Here is a 19978-nt window from a genome sequence, read left to right on the forward strand (position 1 = left end):
CAAGAGGGACATCCGAGTACTACAGCAGCCGGACTGTTAGAAGAAGCGTTGGCCTCTCGCTCGGCTCCAGTGGCTATACTACATGTCCGCAGTCATTCAGAGGTTCCAGGGTTCTTTACAATGGGTAATGCAGTTGGTGACAAGGTCGCAGGCACGTCATGCTTCACTGTCAGAACTGCGCATGATCTTCATGCATCTCTTCATATAGGTGCCAAGGCTTTGGCACGGACCTGTTCTATTCCCTTGCCAACAGCTCGTAATGTAGTTCAGGCATGTCCATATTGCAATTCTGCCCCAACTATTGGTGTTAACCCCCGTGGCTTAAAGCCATTACAGATCTGGCAGACAGACTTCACATGGGAACCCCATATGGCCCCTCGTCCATGGCTTGCCGTTACTGTAGATACAGCTTCTTCTATATCAGTTACTCAACATACAAAGTGCAATTCGACTGCAGCACAGAGTCATTGGGCCACTGCAACAGCCGCAATAGGGTTGCCCAGTCAGATAAAAACAGATAACGGGTCTTGCTTCATCTCAAAATCGACCCAGGAATGGCTAATAGCTTGGCAGATATCTCATTCCAGAGGAATCCCTGGCAACTCTCAGGGACAAGCAATTGTAGAACTTGCCAATCGCCACCTCAAGGAAAAGTTACGCGTCCTATGCGAGGGGCCGGGTCGGGCCGGGGGCGGCGATGGCGCCGCGGCTGCAGTTGGAGAAGGCGGCCTGGCGCTGGACCGAGACGGTGCCGCCCGAGGCGGTGACGCAGGAGCACGTCGAAGCGGCCTACCGCGTCAGGCTGGAGCCCTGCCAGCGCGGCGCCTGCCGGTACGGGCGGCTCCGGCCCGAGCTCCCGGCCCCGGGCCTCGCTTCCTTCCCCCGCCTCCTTCCGCGGTCCCCGCTCTCCGCCTCCCCCCGGGGCTGTGTGGCAGCGGCGCTCCTCCACTCCTGGACCTCCTGTGGTTCTCCCCCAGCTCCCTCCGTTGCCCCCCGCGCTCCCCGGAGCGCTTTCCCCCCTTGCTGTCCCCACCTTCCCCCCCCAAGTTCCCAAACGAAGGGCTCTGTCCCTTCCATTGGTGACGGATGGTCCTGGTGCTGGTCCTGCACGAGGAACTGCCGGGGGAACCCCAACTGCCTGGTGGGCATCGGGGAGCACGTCTGGCTGGGCGAGATTGATGAGAACAGCTTCCACAACATCGATGATCCCAACTGCGAGCGCCGCAAGAAGAATGCATTTGTGGGCTTAACAAACCTCGGCGCCACGTGCTACGTGAACACTTTCTTGCAGATGTGGTTTCTTAATCTGGAGCTCCGGCAAGCCCTCTACTTGTGTTCCAGCAATGAGCACACAGTCAGAGAGAGCATCCCCAAAGACAAAGACTATGTGCCTCAGACCATTTGTGAGCATCTTCAGTACTTGTTTGCCTTGCTGCAGAACAGCAGAAGGCAATACATCGATCCCTCTGGGTTTGTCAAAGCGCTGGGCTTGGATACAGGCCAAGCAGGATGCCCAAGAATTTTCCAAGCTGTTCATGTCACTGCTGGAAGATACTTTATCCAAACAAAAAAATCCAGACGTTTGAAACATTGTTCAGAAACAGTTTTGTGGGGAGTATGTCTATGTCACAGTCTGCAACCGGTGTGGCAGGGAATCCAAACTCGTGTCTAAGTTTTACGAGCTGGAGTTTAACATCCAAGGGCACAAGCAGCTGACAGACTGCATCACAGAGTTTCTCAAGGAAGAAAAATTAGAAGGGGAGGGAAGTGTGCTGCCTTCCTGGGGCACGGGTCAGGGACATCTCTAGAAAGCTGCCTGGGCTTATTCGCCCGTCCGACTACTACCCCTTATTGGTAGTTCAGGTTGGCAGTGATGATACTGCCAAGAGAAGCCTAAGGGCAATCAAAAATGACTTCAAGGGTCTGGGGAGGGTACTGGATGGTGCAGGAATGCAAGTGGTCTTCTCTTCTATCCCTTCAGTGGCGGGGAAGGACTCTGAGAGGATCAAAAAAGCCCTCCTCATCAATAAATGGCTTAGAGGATGGTGCAGGCAGAAAAACTTTGGTTTTTTTGACCATGGGGCAACTTACTCAGCTCCTGGCATGACGGCTGCAGATGGAGCTCAACTGTCTACAAGGGGTAAAAGGATCCTAGCCCAGGAGCTGGCAGGCCTCATTGAAAGGTCTTTAAACTAGGTAAGAAGGGGGAAGGGGACAAAATGAGGACTGCTGAGGCTCAGGTAGTTCAAAGTTCAAAAGTGAACTTGATGGGTGATGAGGGTGGAGTTCAAAGGGATGGAGTGTGGCAGGGGAATGCTGCCTCCCTGAAGTGTCTATATACTAATGCGCGCAGTATGGGAAATAAACAGGAAGAGTTGGAGATCTGCATGCGGTCACATGGCTACGATCTCATTGCGATCACAGAGACGTGGTGGGACAGCTGGCATGACTGGAATGTTGTCATGGAGGGCTGTGTGCTTTTTAGGAAAGATCGGCTGGTGAGGCGGGGTGGTGGAGTTGCTCTTTATGTAAGAGAGGAGCTTGAATGTATTGAACTCCACCTGGGGGAGAGTGGTGTAGCAGTGGAGAGCTTGTGGGTGAGAATCAAGGGGTGGGCTGGTATGGCTGACAAAGTTGTGGGTGTGTGCTACAGGCCCCCTGATCAGGAGGAGGAGGTTGATGAGGCCTTCCACAAACAGTTGGAAGCAGCGTCACGATCCCAGGCGCTGGTGCTTATGGGGGACTTCAGTTATCCAGATATTTGCTGGAAAAGCAATGTGGCCAGGCATGCGCGGTCCAGACGGTTCCTGCAATCTGTTGAAGACAACTTCCTGATGCAGGTGGTTGAGGAATCACAGAATCACAGAATCACAGAATCACCTGGGTTGGAAGGGACCTCAAGGATCATGTAGTTCCAACCCCCCTGCCTAGCAGGGCCACCAAACATCCACATTCAGATCAGGTTGCCCAGGACCCCGTCCAACCTGGCCTTGAACACATCCAAGGATGGGGCATCCACAACCTCCCTGGGCAGCCCGTTCCAGGGCCTAACCACTCTCCTTGTGAAGAACTTCCCCCTAACATCCAACCTAAATCTTTCCTCCTTCAACTTGGATCCATTTCCCCTCGTCCTGCTGTTGTCAGCCCTTCTGAAGAGTTTACTCCCCTCCTGGGTGTAGGTTCGACGAGGAGAGGGGTACTGCTGGACCTTATTCTCACTAATAGAGAAGGGCTTGTCAGGGAAGTAAAGGTCGGGGGCAGCTTGGGTTGTAGTGACCACGAGATGGTGGAGTTCAAGATCCTGAGTGGAAGAAGTAAAGCAAAAAGTAGGATTGCTATCCTGGACTTTAGGCGAGCCAACTTCGATCTCTTCCGGGGCCTACTTGGAGCTGTCTCATGGGCTAGGGTGTTCGAAGGCAAGGGGGCCTGTGAGAGCTGGTTGGCATTTAAGCAGCTCTTCTTCCAAGCTCAGGATCGGTGCGTCCCTGTGAGGAAGAAATCGGGAAAGGGTGGCAGGAGACCTGTGTGGATGAGCAAGGAGCTCGTGCACAAACTCAAAGGAAAGAAGAAGGCCCATGAAATGTGGAAAAAGGGTCTGAGCACTTGGGAAGAATACAGGAATGTTGTCAGGGTCTGCAGGGATGCGACAAGGAAGGCTAAAGCCTGCCTAGAATTAAATCTGGCAAAGGGGATAAAGGATAATAAAAAAGGTTTTTTCAAGTACATTAACAGTAAAAGGAAGACTAGGGAGAATGTGGCTCCCCTGCTAAGTGATGGAGGTGTTCTGGTAACGGGGGATGCTGAGAAGGCGGAGATACTGAATGCCTTCTTTGCTTCTGTTTTCAGTGAAAAAGCTCCCCCTCGGGAATCTGAGACCCTGGAGGTCAGTGAGAGGATCTGGGGAATGGAAGACCTCCCTTCTGTCAGGGAAGAGGTGGTCCAAGAGCACCTAGGCAACACCAATGTTCACAAATCCATGGGACCCGATGGGATGCATCCACGGGTGCTGAGGGAGCTGGTAGGATTGCTGAACCGCTTTCTGTCATCTTTGAGAAGTCTTGGAGGACGGGGGAGGTGCCTGAAGACTGGAGGAGAGCCAGTGTCACTGCGGTCTTCAAAAAGGGCAAGAAGGAAGATCCAGGCAATTATAGGCCAGTCAGCCTCACCTCTGTCCCTGGAAAGGTGATGGAACAGCTTTTATTGGATGTCATCTCCAGACAACTGGAAGAAGAGGAGGTTATCAGGAGTAGTCAACACGGGTTCACAAGGGGGAGGTCGTGCTTGACCAACCTGGTAGCCTTTTATGATGTTGTCTCTGGCTGGGTGGATAGGGGGAGAGCAGTTGATGTAGTCTACCTTGATTTCAGCAAGGCATTTGAAACTGTCCCCCACGCCATCCTTATAACAAAGCTGAGGAAGTGTGGGATAGATGAGTGGACAGTGAGGTGGGTTAAGAACTGGCTGACTGGCAGAGCACAGAGGGTTGTTGTTGGTGGTGCAGAGTCCGGTTGGAGGCTTGTAAGCAGCGGTGTTCCTCAGGGGTCTGTGCTGGGTCCAGTCTTGTTCAACATCTTCATCAATGACCTTGATGAGGGGATAATGGCCACCCTCAGCAAGTTTGCTGATGATACGAAGTTGGGAGGATTGGCTGACACGCCTGAAGGCCGTGCTGCCATTCAGCAAGACCTGGACAGGCTGGAGAGCTGGGCAGAAAAAAACCAGATGAGGTTTAACAAAAGCAAGTGTAGAGTCTTGCATCTGGGGAGGAATAATTCCATGCACCAGTACAGGTTGGGGGATGAGCTGCTGTAGGGGAGCCCTGCGGAAAGGGACCTGGGTGTCCTGGTGGATGACAGGTTGGCCATGAGCCAGCAGTTTGCCCTTGTGGCCAAAAAGGCCAATGGCATCCTGGAGTGCATTAAAAAGAGTGTGGCCAGCAGGTCGAGGGAGGTGATCCTCCCCCTCTGCTCTGCCCTGGTAAGACCTCATCTGGAGCACTGCGTCCAGTTCTGGGCACCCCAGTACAAAAAAGACAAGGATCTCTTGGAAAGAGTCCAGCGGAGGGCCACAAAGATGGTGAAGGGCCTGGAGCATCTCTGCTATGAGGAAAGGCTGAGTGAACTGGGTCTGTTCAGCCTTGAGAAAAGGAGACTGAGAGGGGACCTGATCCAGGTCTATAAATATCTGAGGTGTGGGGGGCAGAATGGCGAGGCCAGACTGTTTTCAGTGGTGAGTGGAGACAGGACAAGGGGAAACGGCTGGAAACTGCAGCATAGGAAGTTCTGCACCAATGTGCGAAGGAACTTCTTTACAGTGAGGTGAGGAGCACTGGAACAGGCTGCCCAGGGAGGTGGGGGAGTCTCCTTCTCTGGAGATGTTCAAGACCTGCCTGGATGCCGACCTGTGCGACCTGCTGTAGGGAACCTGCTTTGGCAGGGGGTTGGACTCGATGATCTCTGGAGGTCCCTTCCAACCCCTACAGTTCTGTGATTCTGTGATTCTGTGACAATCGTTATTTTTGCGAAACTTGTCAGAGTAAGCAGAATGCCACAAGGAAGATCAGGCTGCTAAGTCTTCCCTGCACACTCAACCCGCAGCTGATGCGTTTCATGTTTGACAGACAAACTGGCCATAAGAAAAAGCTGAACACCTACATTGGCTTCTCTGAGCTGCTCGACATGGAGCCTTTTATGGAACAAAAAAATGGTGTTTATGTATATGAACTGAGTGCTGTTCTCATACACCGAGGTGTGAGTGCATACTCAGGGCACTACATCGCCCACGTGAAGGACCCGAGGAAACGGCCAGAAGTTATACCAGAAGAGGTTTAGGTTGGATATTAGGAGTTTCTCCTAATGGGCTCTACTCACAGAGGATTATTAAGTTAATAGGTTGTAATTAGGTTGATAGGTTATAGAGTTATTAGGGTAGGATTATTCTGCGAATCGGGATGTAACGGGGCAAGGCTTAACCGAGAGGACAACAGCATGGATAGGCGCAATGCGGGGATTTCGGGGCGTACGCGGGTAGGGTCCTCTTGAGTTGTAGTAGACTTTCTTGAGCTTGGAGAGGGGGAGATGTTGTCAGCAACTGCGAGACCCCCCCACAGGATGTGACGCGACAGGCCCTCTCCCTGCTCTATGATTGATGTGTGGCACGTGCCCTTAGGGGCATAGACGAAGCACATAGGTTATATAAGCTGGAGTTCACGTGTAATAAAGGCCATTTTGCTGTTCATCATATTGGTGTGTGCGTGCAGTCATTTGGTCCTGGCCTGGTTTTAGGTCAGTACCGTAGGAGGCAATGCAACAGCCATCATCCTGCAGGTCATCTTATTATCTAGCCAGGAAGTACCAAGGACTTCAGGAAGAAACTGAAGTTTCTTTCAAGAAACTTCAGAAAGATTCAGAAATCAGACTACATTTATAATCCCCATAGATCTGCATTCATTATTTTATTATTTTTTTTTTAAACAGGAACAAAAACAACAAAGATGCATATTTTCTTGAATTTACTTTCTGGAGGCCCAGAGTAGACATTATGAGAGGAAATCAGCCTGGTCCTTGCGATCAGATTATTATCACAAGAAGACAAGAGTGATCTTCTGCCTTCTGGGGCACATGTTTGTTTTACACCACTATCATGAGTGCTTGGGTTCAGGGTGTAGAAACAAACTGATCTCTCAGGAGATCTGAGCCAGGCAGGGCTGGGGGAACGCTGGCGATGCTGTGTGCTGAGCACCAGGAACTGCTGCCGGCAGCCCCACAGCACGGCCCAAACAAAGTCTGGTTTGTGCCTCCAAGTCTTGTGGCTGAGCCCTACAGTTCTGGGATTCTGTGATAGGGAGATTCTTGCATTTCAGATTTGAGAGAATAAAAATTGCACATTTACTATCTCCGATAATAACCCATTTTCCATGAACGGTTTACACGTTCTGACTGACGCTTTTCGACTTGATCTGATTCACAAGCAATACCAAGTGGTGGTAACGCCTATGTCAGGCTTCCTTTCTGAACCAAACGCTCACGGCACAGCACGCAGCTGGCTCACACTCGACGATCTGCCTTCAGCAGGGGGCTGGGCGGGGGATCAGCCAGTAGCTGCGCCGGGCTGAGCAACGGCCGCTCGAACGGCTCAAACGGCCGCACCGCGCCGTGCTGCTGCGCCGCAGGGGAACCGGGCAGCACGAAACCGGCTTCTTTGCACATGGGGGTTTGGCTGCCGCACTCCCAGCTTCATCCGCAGCTTGGTGGAACCGTTCACCTGAAAAAGACTTGGCAAGGAGCTCGGTGGGGTGCACAAGGCTCCCACTCACTGCTTGGGATGGTGGTCGTGTATTGCGGGACACAATTGCCTCTAACAAAAAGGCTCCGTGACTACTGATAGCCTCCTACAGATCCTATTCAACCACCTCACTGTGAGACCAGACTGCAGCATGCACTCACCGTCTTGCACGGCAGGCTGCTTTCAGGTCTTTCTCTGCAGGGCTGCTCCCAAGGACTGTTCCTTTCCATCTGGAAATACGCTTAGTGCAAAAGCTGGCACTTTGCTGCGTTGAACCTCATTAGATTCTCCTGGGCTCGCCTTTCAAGTCTGTTGAGGTCCCTCTGAATGGCACCCCTTCGTTCCACAGGTTTACACTTTCTGATACTTGGATTCTTTTTGAGCCAGCCTTCTGGTTCACAAGCAGCACCAAGTGGGGGCGGTGCCTCCGCCTGGGTTCCTTTCTGCAGCACTGCACACTGCACGGCAGGCTGCTTGCTGTGCTTTCCTGCATACCGCGTTTCACGAGGTGGCCTTAGCAGGGGTCTGGACGGGGGGGATTTCCTCAGGTCCCTTCCTGCCCCTACGTTTCTGTGACTGCGGAGATTCTTTCATTTTAGTTTTTTTTCAGTAGGAGACGCAGGTTGGTGTTTGGGGTTTGGTATCAGCGAATGAGCAAAAAGTTGCCGTTAATCCCATTCACCCACCTCAGCGTGAGCTGCAAACAGGAGCACTCTCTCCTGGTTTCTGAACATGGAAGTTAAGATTCTGTGTCCTCCCCAGCATCAGGAGAGGGAGAAACCGACGTGGGGAGGGACAGCAAACCCAACTTCACCATCAATAACATGGAGACATTTGCATTTTTTTGAAATAATTTATTGTCTATAAAAGCAGTCCAAGATCACTGATGGCCTCCCAAGCCGCGAGCCGTGCTCAGCACCGCAGTGGGTGCCGGCCTAGCGCCGCCTCTTGGGGGACGGGGGCAAATCCGGGGGGCAGCTGCTGGCCCTCCTCCTCGGGGGGCGTCGGGGCCCCCCAGGCTGCTGGTCCGTGCCCTGGGCGGAGGGGCCCGCTGCCGCCGCCTGCCCCGGCTGCTCCTGCGGCTCCTGCGGGGACACGGGGGCGGCGGGTCGGGGCTCGGGCCCCCCGTGAGGGACGCCGGGGAGCCGCTCGGCGCCGGGGCTTGCAGGGCTGGTGGAGCGGCTCGGGCTGGGGGCAGGAGGCTCCTGCGGGGAGGTGGCGGGGCTGGGGGTGGCCGCGGGGCCGTCCTGCCCTCCTGTTTCACGGGCAGCCTGGTTGTCCTGCTGCCGGCGGAGCTCTGGGCCGTACAGGGCCGTAACGGTGTCAATGAGCCCCGCCACGAACACACGACTTGTGTGGTGTTGCAGGTACGACTCCAAGTTCAGGCTCAGGGTGTCCTCGCTGAGCCCGAACAGGCACAGCAGGTGCATGATATCAGCCCGCGCCGCAGCCACTGTCCACCACTCCTCTCCGATGATGTCCTCGAGCTCCTGTTGGATCCACCGGAGCAGCGGCTCGAGGTCCCCCGGATCTCCTCGGAAGAAGTCCGCCCAGGTCTCGGCTGGGAAGCTGTGCTCGGGAGCCTCGAGCTGCGGCTCTGCAGAGCCCTGCTCCTCCTCCTGCTCGTCCTCCTGCTCGTCCTCGGAGCGCCCTGCAGGCTGCGGGATGGGGCACGCGAGGAAATCCTCCTCCGCCTGCACCGCGTACCGGACGGCCTCGATGTTCTCCTCGCACACGGCGCAGGTGCGATGCTGCTTCGCCCAGCGCAGCGCACAGCCCAAGCAGAGCTGGTGCCGGCAGGGCGTCACGTAGGCCGCCTCGGCCCGGTTCCGCCCACAGACGGGGCAGGTCCAGTCCGAGGGCAGCTCCATGGCCCCGGGCGTGCGGTGGGCCGGGGAGAGCCGAGCCGGGAAAGCCGCTCCCCTCGGCGGCGCCGCGGCGGGCCGGAGCCGTCAGAGCTGCGAAAGAGAAGAGGCCGCGGTCACTCGCCGTCCCCGGGCGACGCCCCGCTCCGTCCGCACGAAGCCCCGGCCCCGCTCCCCGCCGCCCGCCCCGGGGCCGCGTCCCCGCACCGCTCACCTCCGCTGCCGCGAGCGCACCCCGCGGGGCCCCGGCCGCCCGAGCCGGGCAGGGCCGGGGGAACGCTGGCGATGCCGCGGGCTGAGCGCCGGGAGCTGCCGCCGGCAGCCCCGCAGCACGGCCCAAACCGAGTCTCTCGTTCGCGCCTCCGAGTCTCGCTGCCGCGCTCGACCGGAGTCCGGGCACGAGTGATGCCGGGCTCTGCCGCGCCCCGGGTTCTGCAGGGCGGCTCCGTGAGCTCACAGCCATCTCCGCTGCTGTCACAGCGCCTTGGCCGGTGAGCTCACAGCGCAGGGCTGCGTGCCTTTGGGCACCGGGCTGGGCCTGCATCGTTATCACCCCTCATCGTTCACCGACTGCCCTTTGTGGCGGCGATAGAGCTGGGAAAATAAAAACTGCACGTCTCCACGTGAATCTCTCCTTCGCAAATTGTTTGGAATCACAGAATCATTGAATGGCTTGGGTTGGAAAGGGCCTCAAGCAAGGATCATCAAGCTCCAACCCCCTGCCACACTCAGGGCCACCAACCTCCACATTTAACACCAGACCAGGCTGCCCAGCTTCCCATCCAGCCTGGCCTTGGGCACCTCCAAGGACGGGGCATCCACAGCCTCTCTGGGCAGCTGTTCCAGCTCCTCACCACTCTCTCTGTGAAGAACTTCCCCCTGACATCCAACCTCAATCTTCCCTCCCTCCACTTAAAACCATTTCCCCTTGTCCTGCTGTTATCCACCCTTTCAAAGAGTCGACTCCCCTCCTGTCTGTAGGCTCCCTTTAGGTACTGAAGGCTGCAATGAGCTCACCCTGCAGCCTTCTCTTCTCCATGCTGAACAAGCCCAGCTCCCTCAGCCTGTCCTCGTAGGGGAGGTGCTCCAGCACCCTCTTCATCTTCGTGGCTCTCCTCTGGACCCCCTCCAACAGCTCCCTGTCTTTCTTGTACTGGGGACTCCAGGCCTGGACTCCAGCTGGGGCCTCACAAGGCACAGTAGAGAGGGACAATCACCTCCTTGTCCCTGCTGCCACCCCTCTTCTGATGCAGCCTGGGACACCATGTGCTTAACACGTGGCTCACGTTAAGTTTTTCCTCCACCAGACCCCCAGGTCTTTCTCTGCAGGGCTGCTCCCAAGGACTGTTCCTTTCCATCTGGAAATACGCTTAGTGCAAAAGCTGGCACTTTGCTGCGTTGAACCTCATTAGATTCTCCCGGGCTCGCCTTTCAAGTCTGTTGAGGTCCCTCTGAATGGCATCCCTTCGTTCCACAGGTTTACACTTTCTGATACTTGGATTCTTTTTGAGCCAGCCTTCTGGTTCACAAGCAGCACCAAGTGGGGGCGGTGCCTCCGCCTGGGTTCCTTTCTGCAGCACTGCACACTGCACGGCAGGCTGCTTGCTGTGCTTTCCTGCATACCGCGTTTCACGAGGTGGCCTTAGCAGGGGTCTGGACGGGGGGGGATTTCCTCAGGTCCCTTCCTGCCCCTCCAATCCCCTGATTCCCCACGTGTGTCTTCTCATCTCCCTGCCTATGCGGTTTGCAGGGATACACCGCTCTCCCCTGCCGGGAGCTATGACTGTTCACGGTCTTTGTTATGAGGAGATGCATTCATGTCTCTCTGTGTGGCTTGTCCCTGTACCTTGAGGGCACTAACTGTAGGGTTCTACTTCCCATAGATGTTAGCTGTTGGTTTGCAGCAGTTATATTGCATCCCAAACTCTGCCATGAAAGAAGGGTTTTCCTTCAGCCCAGTCAGGCAGGGCTGACATTCAGCTCTTACTCAGATGGGAGAAATAATGTAAAATAATGTTGGAAAACTAGAAGATCCTTGTATCTGCTCAGAACCTAAATGCTATTCTTCTCAAAAACCTCAGAGCCAATTATTGGCCAGGCACTGCCAAGAACCAGCAGGTCGGCTGCTGGAGAGAATAGCAGACCTTCTCAGTGCCCACCCAGCACAGAGCTGACAGGGTGAGGGGTGGGTTCAGCAGCCCAGTTGCACTAAAGGGGCTGCAATCAAAGGCACGTTGTGCCAGCTGTGTCCAGTGCTCAGTGCTTCAGAAAATATGCTCCCCATGGGGACCTGCAGCAACAGGAAAGATGGACACATCCCATCTATCATAAACCTGGCAAATACTGGAAGAAGCTGGAATTACTCTAGTTTTTCTGGCTCTGCTGGTTTATTTTTATTCTTCAATTTTTATTCTTCGACCGTGCCCCTTGCTTCCCTCACCTTCTTGGTATTGCTGGTTTTGCCTTGCTAGGACTTGTTTCCATACAATAACTGATAAATGCTCCCATCCTAATTCCTCTTTAACAGCGTTTTCTTTTTTTGCCTGGGAAACAGCTGCAAAATACACCCTTGACGGCTTTCCTTTTAACCTCATTTCCAGAGCTCTGCTCTTGTTTAACAATAAACCACACACATCATTTACTGTTATTCTGTAAGTAACACTCTGTGATTCAACTCAGATTTATTCAATTTCACGCTGGAGCAAGCTACTTATTCCTGAGTCTATTTTCTTATAAGCCTAAATCACAATTTATAAAGGTTAAGCATTGTTTTAATTTAAAAATAAAATATAAGAGAATCCATTGCAAAAGGAGCATGATCTGCTACTGTCAAGCAGGTGCTCTCATTTCCGAGTTACAGCTCTCATTTCTTGCAGCCCATTCGTTAGGTGCTGGGTGGATGTTTCACTGCAAATGGGGCTCCTCTGGAGAAGCAACCTGAGATGACAGCAAGATCACAGGTTTGTTTGTTGTTATGTTTGTTATTTTGCTGGATGGTGGCATCTGGCTTGAGCTAAACATGAGAGGACAAATCACAGGGAGGATCATCCATGCACCCTGTCACCCTTGGAAGGACACTGTGGCGACAGATGAATCCCTAAGGCTCTCTCTTTTACTCCTTGTAAAAGCCCTGGGGGTAGCAGTGTCATGGAGGATAAATGCCCACTCACAGCAGTTGTTGCATTCAGTGGAGTGTGGTGTTGGTAGGATGAAGACCTCCATCCCTTCTGATAAATGGAAACAGGAAACTGGCTTCCTCAGATGTGGAGAAGGCTGTGGTACTTAATGAGTTCTTTGCCTAAGTCTTTGCTGCCAGTCAGGCTTCCCAAGTCTCTTATATCCCTGAACTTCCAGCTGGGGATCAGGAGAGCAAAATCCCTCCCAGTGTAAGAGCAGAGCAAGTCCAAGAACACTTCATGAAGCTGAATGTGGACATGCTTGAAAAGTGGCTCCACAAGTACCTAATGAGGTTCAATAAGACCAAGCATAGAGTGTTGCACTTGTGTCAGGACAATGCTAGATATGTGTACAAACTGGGAGATTAACCCTTAAAGAGCAGCCCTGTTGAGGGCTTGGGGTACTGATGGATGAAAAGCTGGACATGAGCCAGCAGTGTGCTCTTGCAGCCCAGAAAGCCAGTGGTATGCCAGGTTGCATCAAAAGAAAGGTGGCTAGTAAGGAAAAGGGAAGTGATTGTTCCTTTCTACTCTGCCCTTGTGAGGCCACATCTGGAGTACTGTCTCCAGGCCTGGAGCCCCCTACACAAGGATGCTGACCTGTTGGAGTGAGATCAGGAGAGGCCATAGGGATGCTGAGAGGGCTGAAGCATCTCTGCTATGATGAGAGGGCTGAAGCATCTCTCCTATGATGAAAGGTTGAGGGAGTTGGGATTGTTTGCCTTGGAGAAGGGAAAACTCCTGGAAACCTTATTTCAACCTTTCAGTACTTGAAAGGAGCTTACTTTCAGTAGGGATACATGGGTAGATAGTGATAGGACAAAGGGAAATAGATATAAACTGAAAGAAGGGAGGTTTAGGTTGGATCTTAGGAAGCAATTCTTTACTCAGAATATGGTGAGGCTCTGGAACAGGCTGCCCAGAGAAGCAGTCATGTTGTGGATGCCCCATCCCTGGAGGCGTTCAAGGCCAGGCTTGATGGATTTCTGGGCAGTCTGATCTAGTGATGGGCAACCATGCTCATGGCACAAGGGTTGGAACTAGATGGTTTTTGAGGTCCCTTCCAACACAGGCCATTCTATGATTCTGTGTTTCTGACTGTAGGAAGACCATTCTGCCCTGCAGAATGTCCCTGTCTGAGACAGGCTCTCTGGTAAGGGCTGTCCCACATAAAAGCAGTGCTGGGTGGATCTCTCAGCTCCACACTTTGTGGGATGGGAGAATTTGCTTAAGAGAGCAGAGCAGTCCACCAGCAGACTGTCCTGTGCATTCTGCTATTGAGCACTGAACAGAGGGGAACTTCAGTGTGCATCTGGCAATAAAAAATGTGCTAGGTGCCAAAAACAGGAAAAACAAAAGAGATTGAGAGCAAAGATGGGCTGCTGACTTGAAGGGAATGCTAAAAAAAAAGCCTGTGTTCTGTGTTCTGGAATATGCTAGAAGAGAAGCAATGAAAAAAGCATCAGTGTGATGAAGATTGCTCCTGGGGAAGGTGCTGTAAAGCACCCAGTTGAATGTGAGATTGTAAATAGACATGAAATGAGTCACAGGACGCACAGAACTGCAGACCTTGCCCTTTATTAAACACTCTCCTGCCACATGGTGCCACCTGCGCTTTGGTTACTTAATGGGAAAGGAAGATCTGCCAAAAAAACAGAAACGAGCCTTTTCCAGTGGCCATGAACACATTGTGAGGGCATTTACGGAGCGCTAGCTAATTGTAGAGACTTAGCATTAACTACAGCAGTGGATATCTGCAGTGACAGATGCTGCCAAACACAGCTCCTGGTAAATCAGGAGGAGAATGGGGAAGCAGCTGGTGCAGCCACTGTTACAGACAGCAGCTCCTAGAAAGACTTTCATAAAGCGCCAGCAATGCCAGCCAGCTGCCAGCAGGGAAGAGCTGGGATGGGGTTGGTGCGCCACTGAATGGACCAGAAACAAGCCTGCTCCTGCAAGGAATGGCTGTTGAGGCTCACCAGTGGGGTTTTGTAGCAGGTCTGAGCTCATCAGAAGCTTTGCCTTCCAGGAGGGGTTGTTGCTGCAGATAAATAAGCCTGTACTGCATGCAATTACAAAAGGAAAGACAGTTGGCAAGTCAGCATAGTGCCAAAAGAGGCACAATGTCTTCAGCAGGTTGCTGAACGTGGTTTTCCTCAATGCATTTTGCAACCTACAGATGAATATTTTTATCTTTTTTAGAGTTGACGTTTTCCACCAGAAGACTCTTAGGGTACGGCATGAACTGGAAATAAACTCATCAGCTTGGAGGGGAATGCATGTTGCAGGCTCCTTTCTAAAGGTCACTTATGCACCAAATCAGATGCCCTTAAAAATTATGATGGTGATTTGGTGAGTGAGAAAGTGATGGTTTAAGGTAGGCATTAAAAATGCAGCATTAGGAAAGTCTCACTGATGTGACTGAGGTTTCTTGGTGTGCAGTGGTGCACACTGACCACTGCATCCACATCTGTGGATCCAGTGCTTGTTTCATGAATGCACTCTTTTCCTCTTTTCCTCGAAACAAGGTTTCAGCCTCAAAAGTAGTTGTTCCAGGAAGTTATAGGTAGAGAGGAAATGTAAGTAAAAAGAACATGAAAAGCTCTGTCAGTGCAGTTGGAGTTATTTCTTGTTATAGAGGATGCCATTTGCACATACAGACACAATTTGTAAACCAAGGCATCAGGCCAAGAAGCTTTCTCAAATAAATCGTTTTGCTTCTTCCAAAGGTACAGAATGAACCCAGCTGCAAAGGAAGCTTCATGAGCTGCAGAGCGCCTTGTCCTGATGGAGAGCACCATCCCTGAGGCTGTATTTTTTCAATACGGAACTTGTGTAAAATGAACAGGGTTGTTAGGTTTATTTTTCATTCTGTATCATCTGTATCACGTGTATCTTCCTCATCCATTTACTCTGCCAGCGGGAAGTCGTTCCCTGTTTTTCCCCCATTTTCCTTTTCCAAATCCTCGCTGTTGTGTAGTGGCAGAGTGACAAAGGAGCTTTGAAACTGACCAGATGTGCCAGCCACCCTATGCTGACAATGTTCTGCAGAAAATTAGAAAATAAGGGGGAAAAAATGGCAAAATGTGGGGGGAAAAGAAGCTTTCTTTGATGTTTAAAATGTAAAAAGCCTTCTCTTGAAGAAAAAGAAGTTTTCTCACAAAAAAAACGTGAGAACCCAGACTTCATGAAAGAGAAACACTGGTTTTCCCTGGCAGAGTTGCAGAACAGTAAGCCTCTGCCCATGTGCAGCACTGGGGCTTCACGACCTGTAGTGGGGAAACTGAGCCACGAAGAGACCTGCTAAGCTCAGCAGCAAGGGGAGGAGCAAAGCTGGGTCTCTGCAGCCTAAGCCAGGCTTTTATTGCTGAATTGTAGGATGCTTAGAGGAAAGCAACCGTGTGCCTAATGTCATTTGTTGGTGAATGGCTGAAGCAATTGGAAGTGACACCATCTCTCACCCGGCAGCCAGGATGCATCAGCAGCAACTCTCTAAAAGACAAAGCTGGCAGTGGGCTGTGGTGTGAAGGTTTACCGTTTTCAATCAAGCCAGCCAGAAAATAAATCCAGACGCTGGATGGATTCAGAGGGGTGCATCTCTTAATCATGTCAGTGTTTCCCTCCTCAGTGCTCCGCTCCCTGGGGCTCACAGAACACCCCATTTCCTGCCCTGATCCCTGGGCATCTGCTCTCAGTGCTCTCCTGTTCTCTGTATGCCACCCCATACAAACCCACTTGACCCATCTGTGTGCAACACTCAAGCACCAGCAGAGTTCTTCCTCAGCCACTGATGTTATATCAGAAGAAAAGTCATGCCCCACGTGCCATGGAGGGTTTCATCCAAGACAAGGACTCTCATGAGCTGGAGCATGCCCTGACCCCCCTGCTGAGCATGACTCCAATCACTGACACTGCTGCAAGCTGATAGCTTTGTCAGAAATACCTGCGAGCAAAGACATTTTCTTGTTCGGCATGCTGGGCATGGATTTTGCAGCTCAGCCCCCCTCTAACTTCTCCTAAGTGGAGGAAAAAATGATAACCCTTGGTGTGAGGACCCAAGGGGACAGCAATTAGCAGACGCCCACTTCTGCTGCGAGCTGAGAGTGGAAGCCGGTGTCTGTTGAAGAGTCCCGAAGGTCACAGCTTGATTTAATAAAAGCATCTGCCTAGCGAGGCAGCCTGATTTCCCATGCTGGAACAGCAAGCAGTGCTTATTAGCTAGACCTCAGGGCTTTGCTAATGAGCTCACAAATGTCTCACCTGGAGGCAGACACGGATGAATCCTGCTTGGTGGGGATGAGAATTGTTCCCTTTTAGCAAAAAATAGAGGTTTGTCTCCAGAGAAGTGTGCAGTGCTGCCTGCTCACTCTTCACACACTGCAGCTGGGATCTGCAAGGGTGGGTAGCAGGGCTGAGGCACCCAAGCTTTCATATGCCCAGAGATAGTTTCCCCTTTGATCGATGATGGCTTTCATTGTCAGGGTACAGCTGAAAGAGATTTCCACCTGTAGCTGAACAGCCGATGGTTAATATCCATTCTCACTACAGGCAGCACCTTCCACTGCTGCTGTGGTAGTTTATGAGCTTGTAAAAATTCATTCACTGCCTGTTTTGCTTCAGGGAGCAAAGGCTTGAGGCTTGTTGAAGGCTTTCTGTGGACTGCTCCAAGCTCATATATTTGCACTGCTGCCTGTCTGCAAGCAGCTGGGGTCTGGGCCTCCTCTATCCCCATGTACTGTATCTGGAGGGGGACAAGCAGAAGTCACCGCTAGCCCTGCCAGGTCCCTGGAGGGTGCAGGGACGATGCTCAGCCATGCAGCTGTGGCTCAGGGCAGTGCAGGGGTCAGGGCAGCCCGCAGTTCACACCAGCTCCCATCTTCCTCGTGCTCTCCTCTGCTGCTCCGCCGAGGCACAGCCATCACCACCCCTCAGGGCTGCGGCTGCTGGTGAAGATCAAAGAGGACAGCGAGGTGGCAGGCACCTGCATTATTTTAGGAGTTGAAAGGGATGTTTACAGCTTCCTGAACGAGGTTGAGACTCTGAGGTAACATTCCCAGCACTTTCAGTGTTGTTGCTGTCATCTTCCATGATTAAACTTGTTCCCTTTTGATCCATTCATGCAGTGGGATCAAAACAAAGCAGGCAAAAGTATGAGATCCAGAAGGATTCAGGCTGCACCCTGTTCTAAGGCTTTTATTCCTTACTGAGTTGGGGTTGAATGAGCCAATAAAACATGGAGACAGTTAATAAGAACGAAAAGAGAATGTAAAGAAGCAGCTAAATCATGGGGGCAGTGTCTGAGTTTACACATGACTCAAGACCCATCAGTATGGAAAGGATTAGGAGATTTAAATACTGGAGTTGACGAAAAGCTGAATCTGAAGCAGGGATAGAAAATAGGGAGATTCCCCACAGGTACAAACAGATGCTGAGCTTGATAAGATCTCGACTTTGCAATGCAGCCAGAGGAATAACAATTTCTTGCTTCCACCATCCATTTGGTGGAAAAGCTTTATCAGATAATATGAAAATATCTATTAAATCCATGAGAAGATCCCTGGAAGAATTCTCCTTAGATGAGGCTGGTTGATGGCCAAGAGCTCCCCACTAAGCTTCCCTATCCCATGTCACACGGGTACATGGCAGACAGCTCTGATCTGAATGGACAGTAAGTGTCTAATAAGGTGATCTCAAATGATTGTTTTTCATGGTCTGTGAGGTTTTGCCATCATGCCCTGACAGAAGTGTGGCACAAAGGAAGAGGTGCACACATAAGCTCGCATAAAGGGAAAGCAGATGGAATGCATAGGGGATACAGCCTATCTCTTCTGGTCCTGTGCAGAGAACAGAGATGAAAACAGCAAGAACTGCAAACAGGAAGCCTCTGCTGTCTTCCATTTCCTTTATTTTCCACTCATTGCCCGACTGCATTTCTGTTTGGGTTTGGCTCCCCTTGACTGCACGTCTGAGCAGAAGCAGATCTGCATCTACCGTGGCAGACAGGGCAGAAGGTTTCTTCTGAGCAAAGAAGAAATGGGCTTGAACATGTTTGTGTTGCAAGTGGGACCTGAGAAGTCCTTCAGCGTGAGGACTTCCCAACTCCAGGACAAGGTTTATTATAGAGAAGCATCTGCTCTGTCATTTTCTCTGTCGTCAGAGTGGTATGTCACCTGTAAATCATCCTCACACACTCCCTTTCCTTTTCACCTCAGCAGGTGTTTCCAGAGACAAAACTGGGCTTTGGGAAGGAAAGCTGGAACGGTGCAAGATGGGGCATTAAAATAAGAGAAGGGGAAAAAACAAGGGGGAGAGGGGGCAGAGGGAAACAAAGAGAGGCTCCAAATCAGCCATCCACATGTGATAATTTATCAGCCTCTAACTCAACATGAAGCAGTATCAGCTTACAAGGAGTGATACACACAGAGCACAAAATAACAGGGCTGCCAGACAATTCTGAAGGGAAACAAAACCTTCAGCGACTCAGTAAGGAGATTGAAAACCCACCAGGAGGCCACACGACTGGGCTGATCTGCAATTAGTGTGACAGCAGCTGCATAAACGCGCTCCTCCAGGGAGCAGCCAACCCCATCTCTTGCTGAAGGACAAGAGCTGCCCTGCTCTGCAGTCCAGAGAGCGGGGCTGGGTGGCTTTTGGAGAGAGAACGCCTGGAGCATTTGTTGCCTTTATGGGTTGATCTTTTTCTCCAGGATGCAAGGAGAATATTTGCTGTCTTGCCATCTCAGCTTTCTTTTCACTGACTACGCGGTGCAGTGCATCAGCTCACCCTCTGCTCCTTTAAATGGTAATGCTGAGCATGTTTCCAGGAGAAGTTGACTTAGCAGGACTGTGGCTGTCACTTCACTGTCACTCTGAGTCACACTGGCATTCCCCTACTCCTTGTCCACTCATGAGGAGATTTCCTGGTATTGGAATTATTTTCTGTCAGGTGCCAGGGAAGGATTTTTAAACCATCTGGCCTGGACGAGAAGGATCCAAACAGACTTATGTCCGAACTTGGGTATCATCCTCTTCCTGAGCTGCTCTTGTTCCTCCAGGTGTCTCTGCAGCTATGTCTCCAGCTGCTCCTGGCATAGCCACCTCCTGTCAGGAGACATCAAACCATTTCAAAGTGTCCGGGAGAATTAAGGAATATTGCACATGGCAGACAGAAGCTCCTCCTTCTGCTCAGCCCCTCTTAGCTGGGACTTTCCATGAATATTTTCTGGGTTGTGATGAAATTCCCAAAAAGTCTTGTGCTCCCTGGCCATTGGCTGTGCACCCTCAGCACACAGCCTCCAACTAAACCCTGGAGTCCTGTGGTCACTCACTCATTCTGAGAATGAGCCTAGAGAATGGGATTTCTGGGGAGGTTCATGGGCATGTAAGAGTAACCCATCCAGCTGTGATTTACCTTCATTGCCAAGATAACCTAACTCAGAGCTGCTTGGGATATGCTTTCTCCTTGCATGGCCTCTCAAGCGCAGAAAATACATTCCTGCTGTCTGGTTGAAGACATCTTGGTTTGGCCTTTACATTTCTTGGTCATTTTCCTGTAAACCTCAATAAAAATCCAGGGTTGCTGGAAGAGTGATTTTAACAAAAAGCAAATCAGTCCTAAACCTTGTATTTACCTTAATGAAGATCCATCTGCTG

The 19978-nt window shown here is 51.7% G+C and overlaps 1 protein-coding gene and 1 pseudogene across 1 annotated transcript in view; both read left to right on the forward strand.

Annotated features, from left to right (window-relative positions):
* Window positions 1-697: 697 nt before the first annotated feature.
* LOC128083225 (ubiquitin carboxyl-terminal hydrolase 48-like) lies at window positions 698-1757 on the forward strand (annotated as a pseudogene).
* A 7677-nt stretch (window positions 1758-9434) lies between these two features.
* The window catches only part of PIRT (phosphoinositide interacting regulator of transient receptor potential channels), a 57379-nt gene continuing 46835 nt past the window's right edge, over window positions 9435-19978 (forward strand). Inside the window, exon 1 of the mRNA XM_052688264.1 lies at window positions 9435-9596. Coding sequence (XP_052544224.1) covers window positions 9435-9596 — 162 coding nt within the window. The remainder of the gene's footprint in view (window positions 9597-19978) is intronic.

The sequence above is a fragment of the Tympanuchus pallidicinctus genome, unplaced genomic scaffold (genome assembly GCF_026119805.1).
Source record: "Tympanuchus pallidicinctus isolate F22 unplaced genomic scaffold, pur_lepc_1.0 scaffold23, whole genome shotgun sequence".
Lineage (NCBI taxonomy): Eukaryota > Metazoa > Chordata > Aves > Galliformes > Phasianidae > Tympanuchus > Tympanuchus pallidicinctus.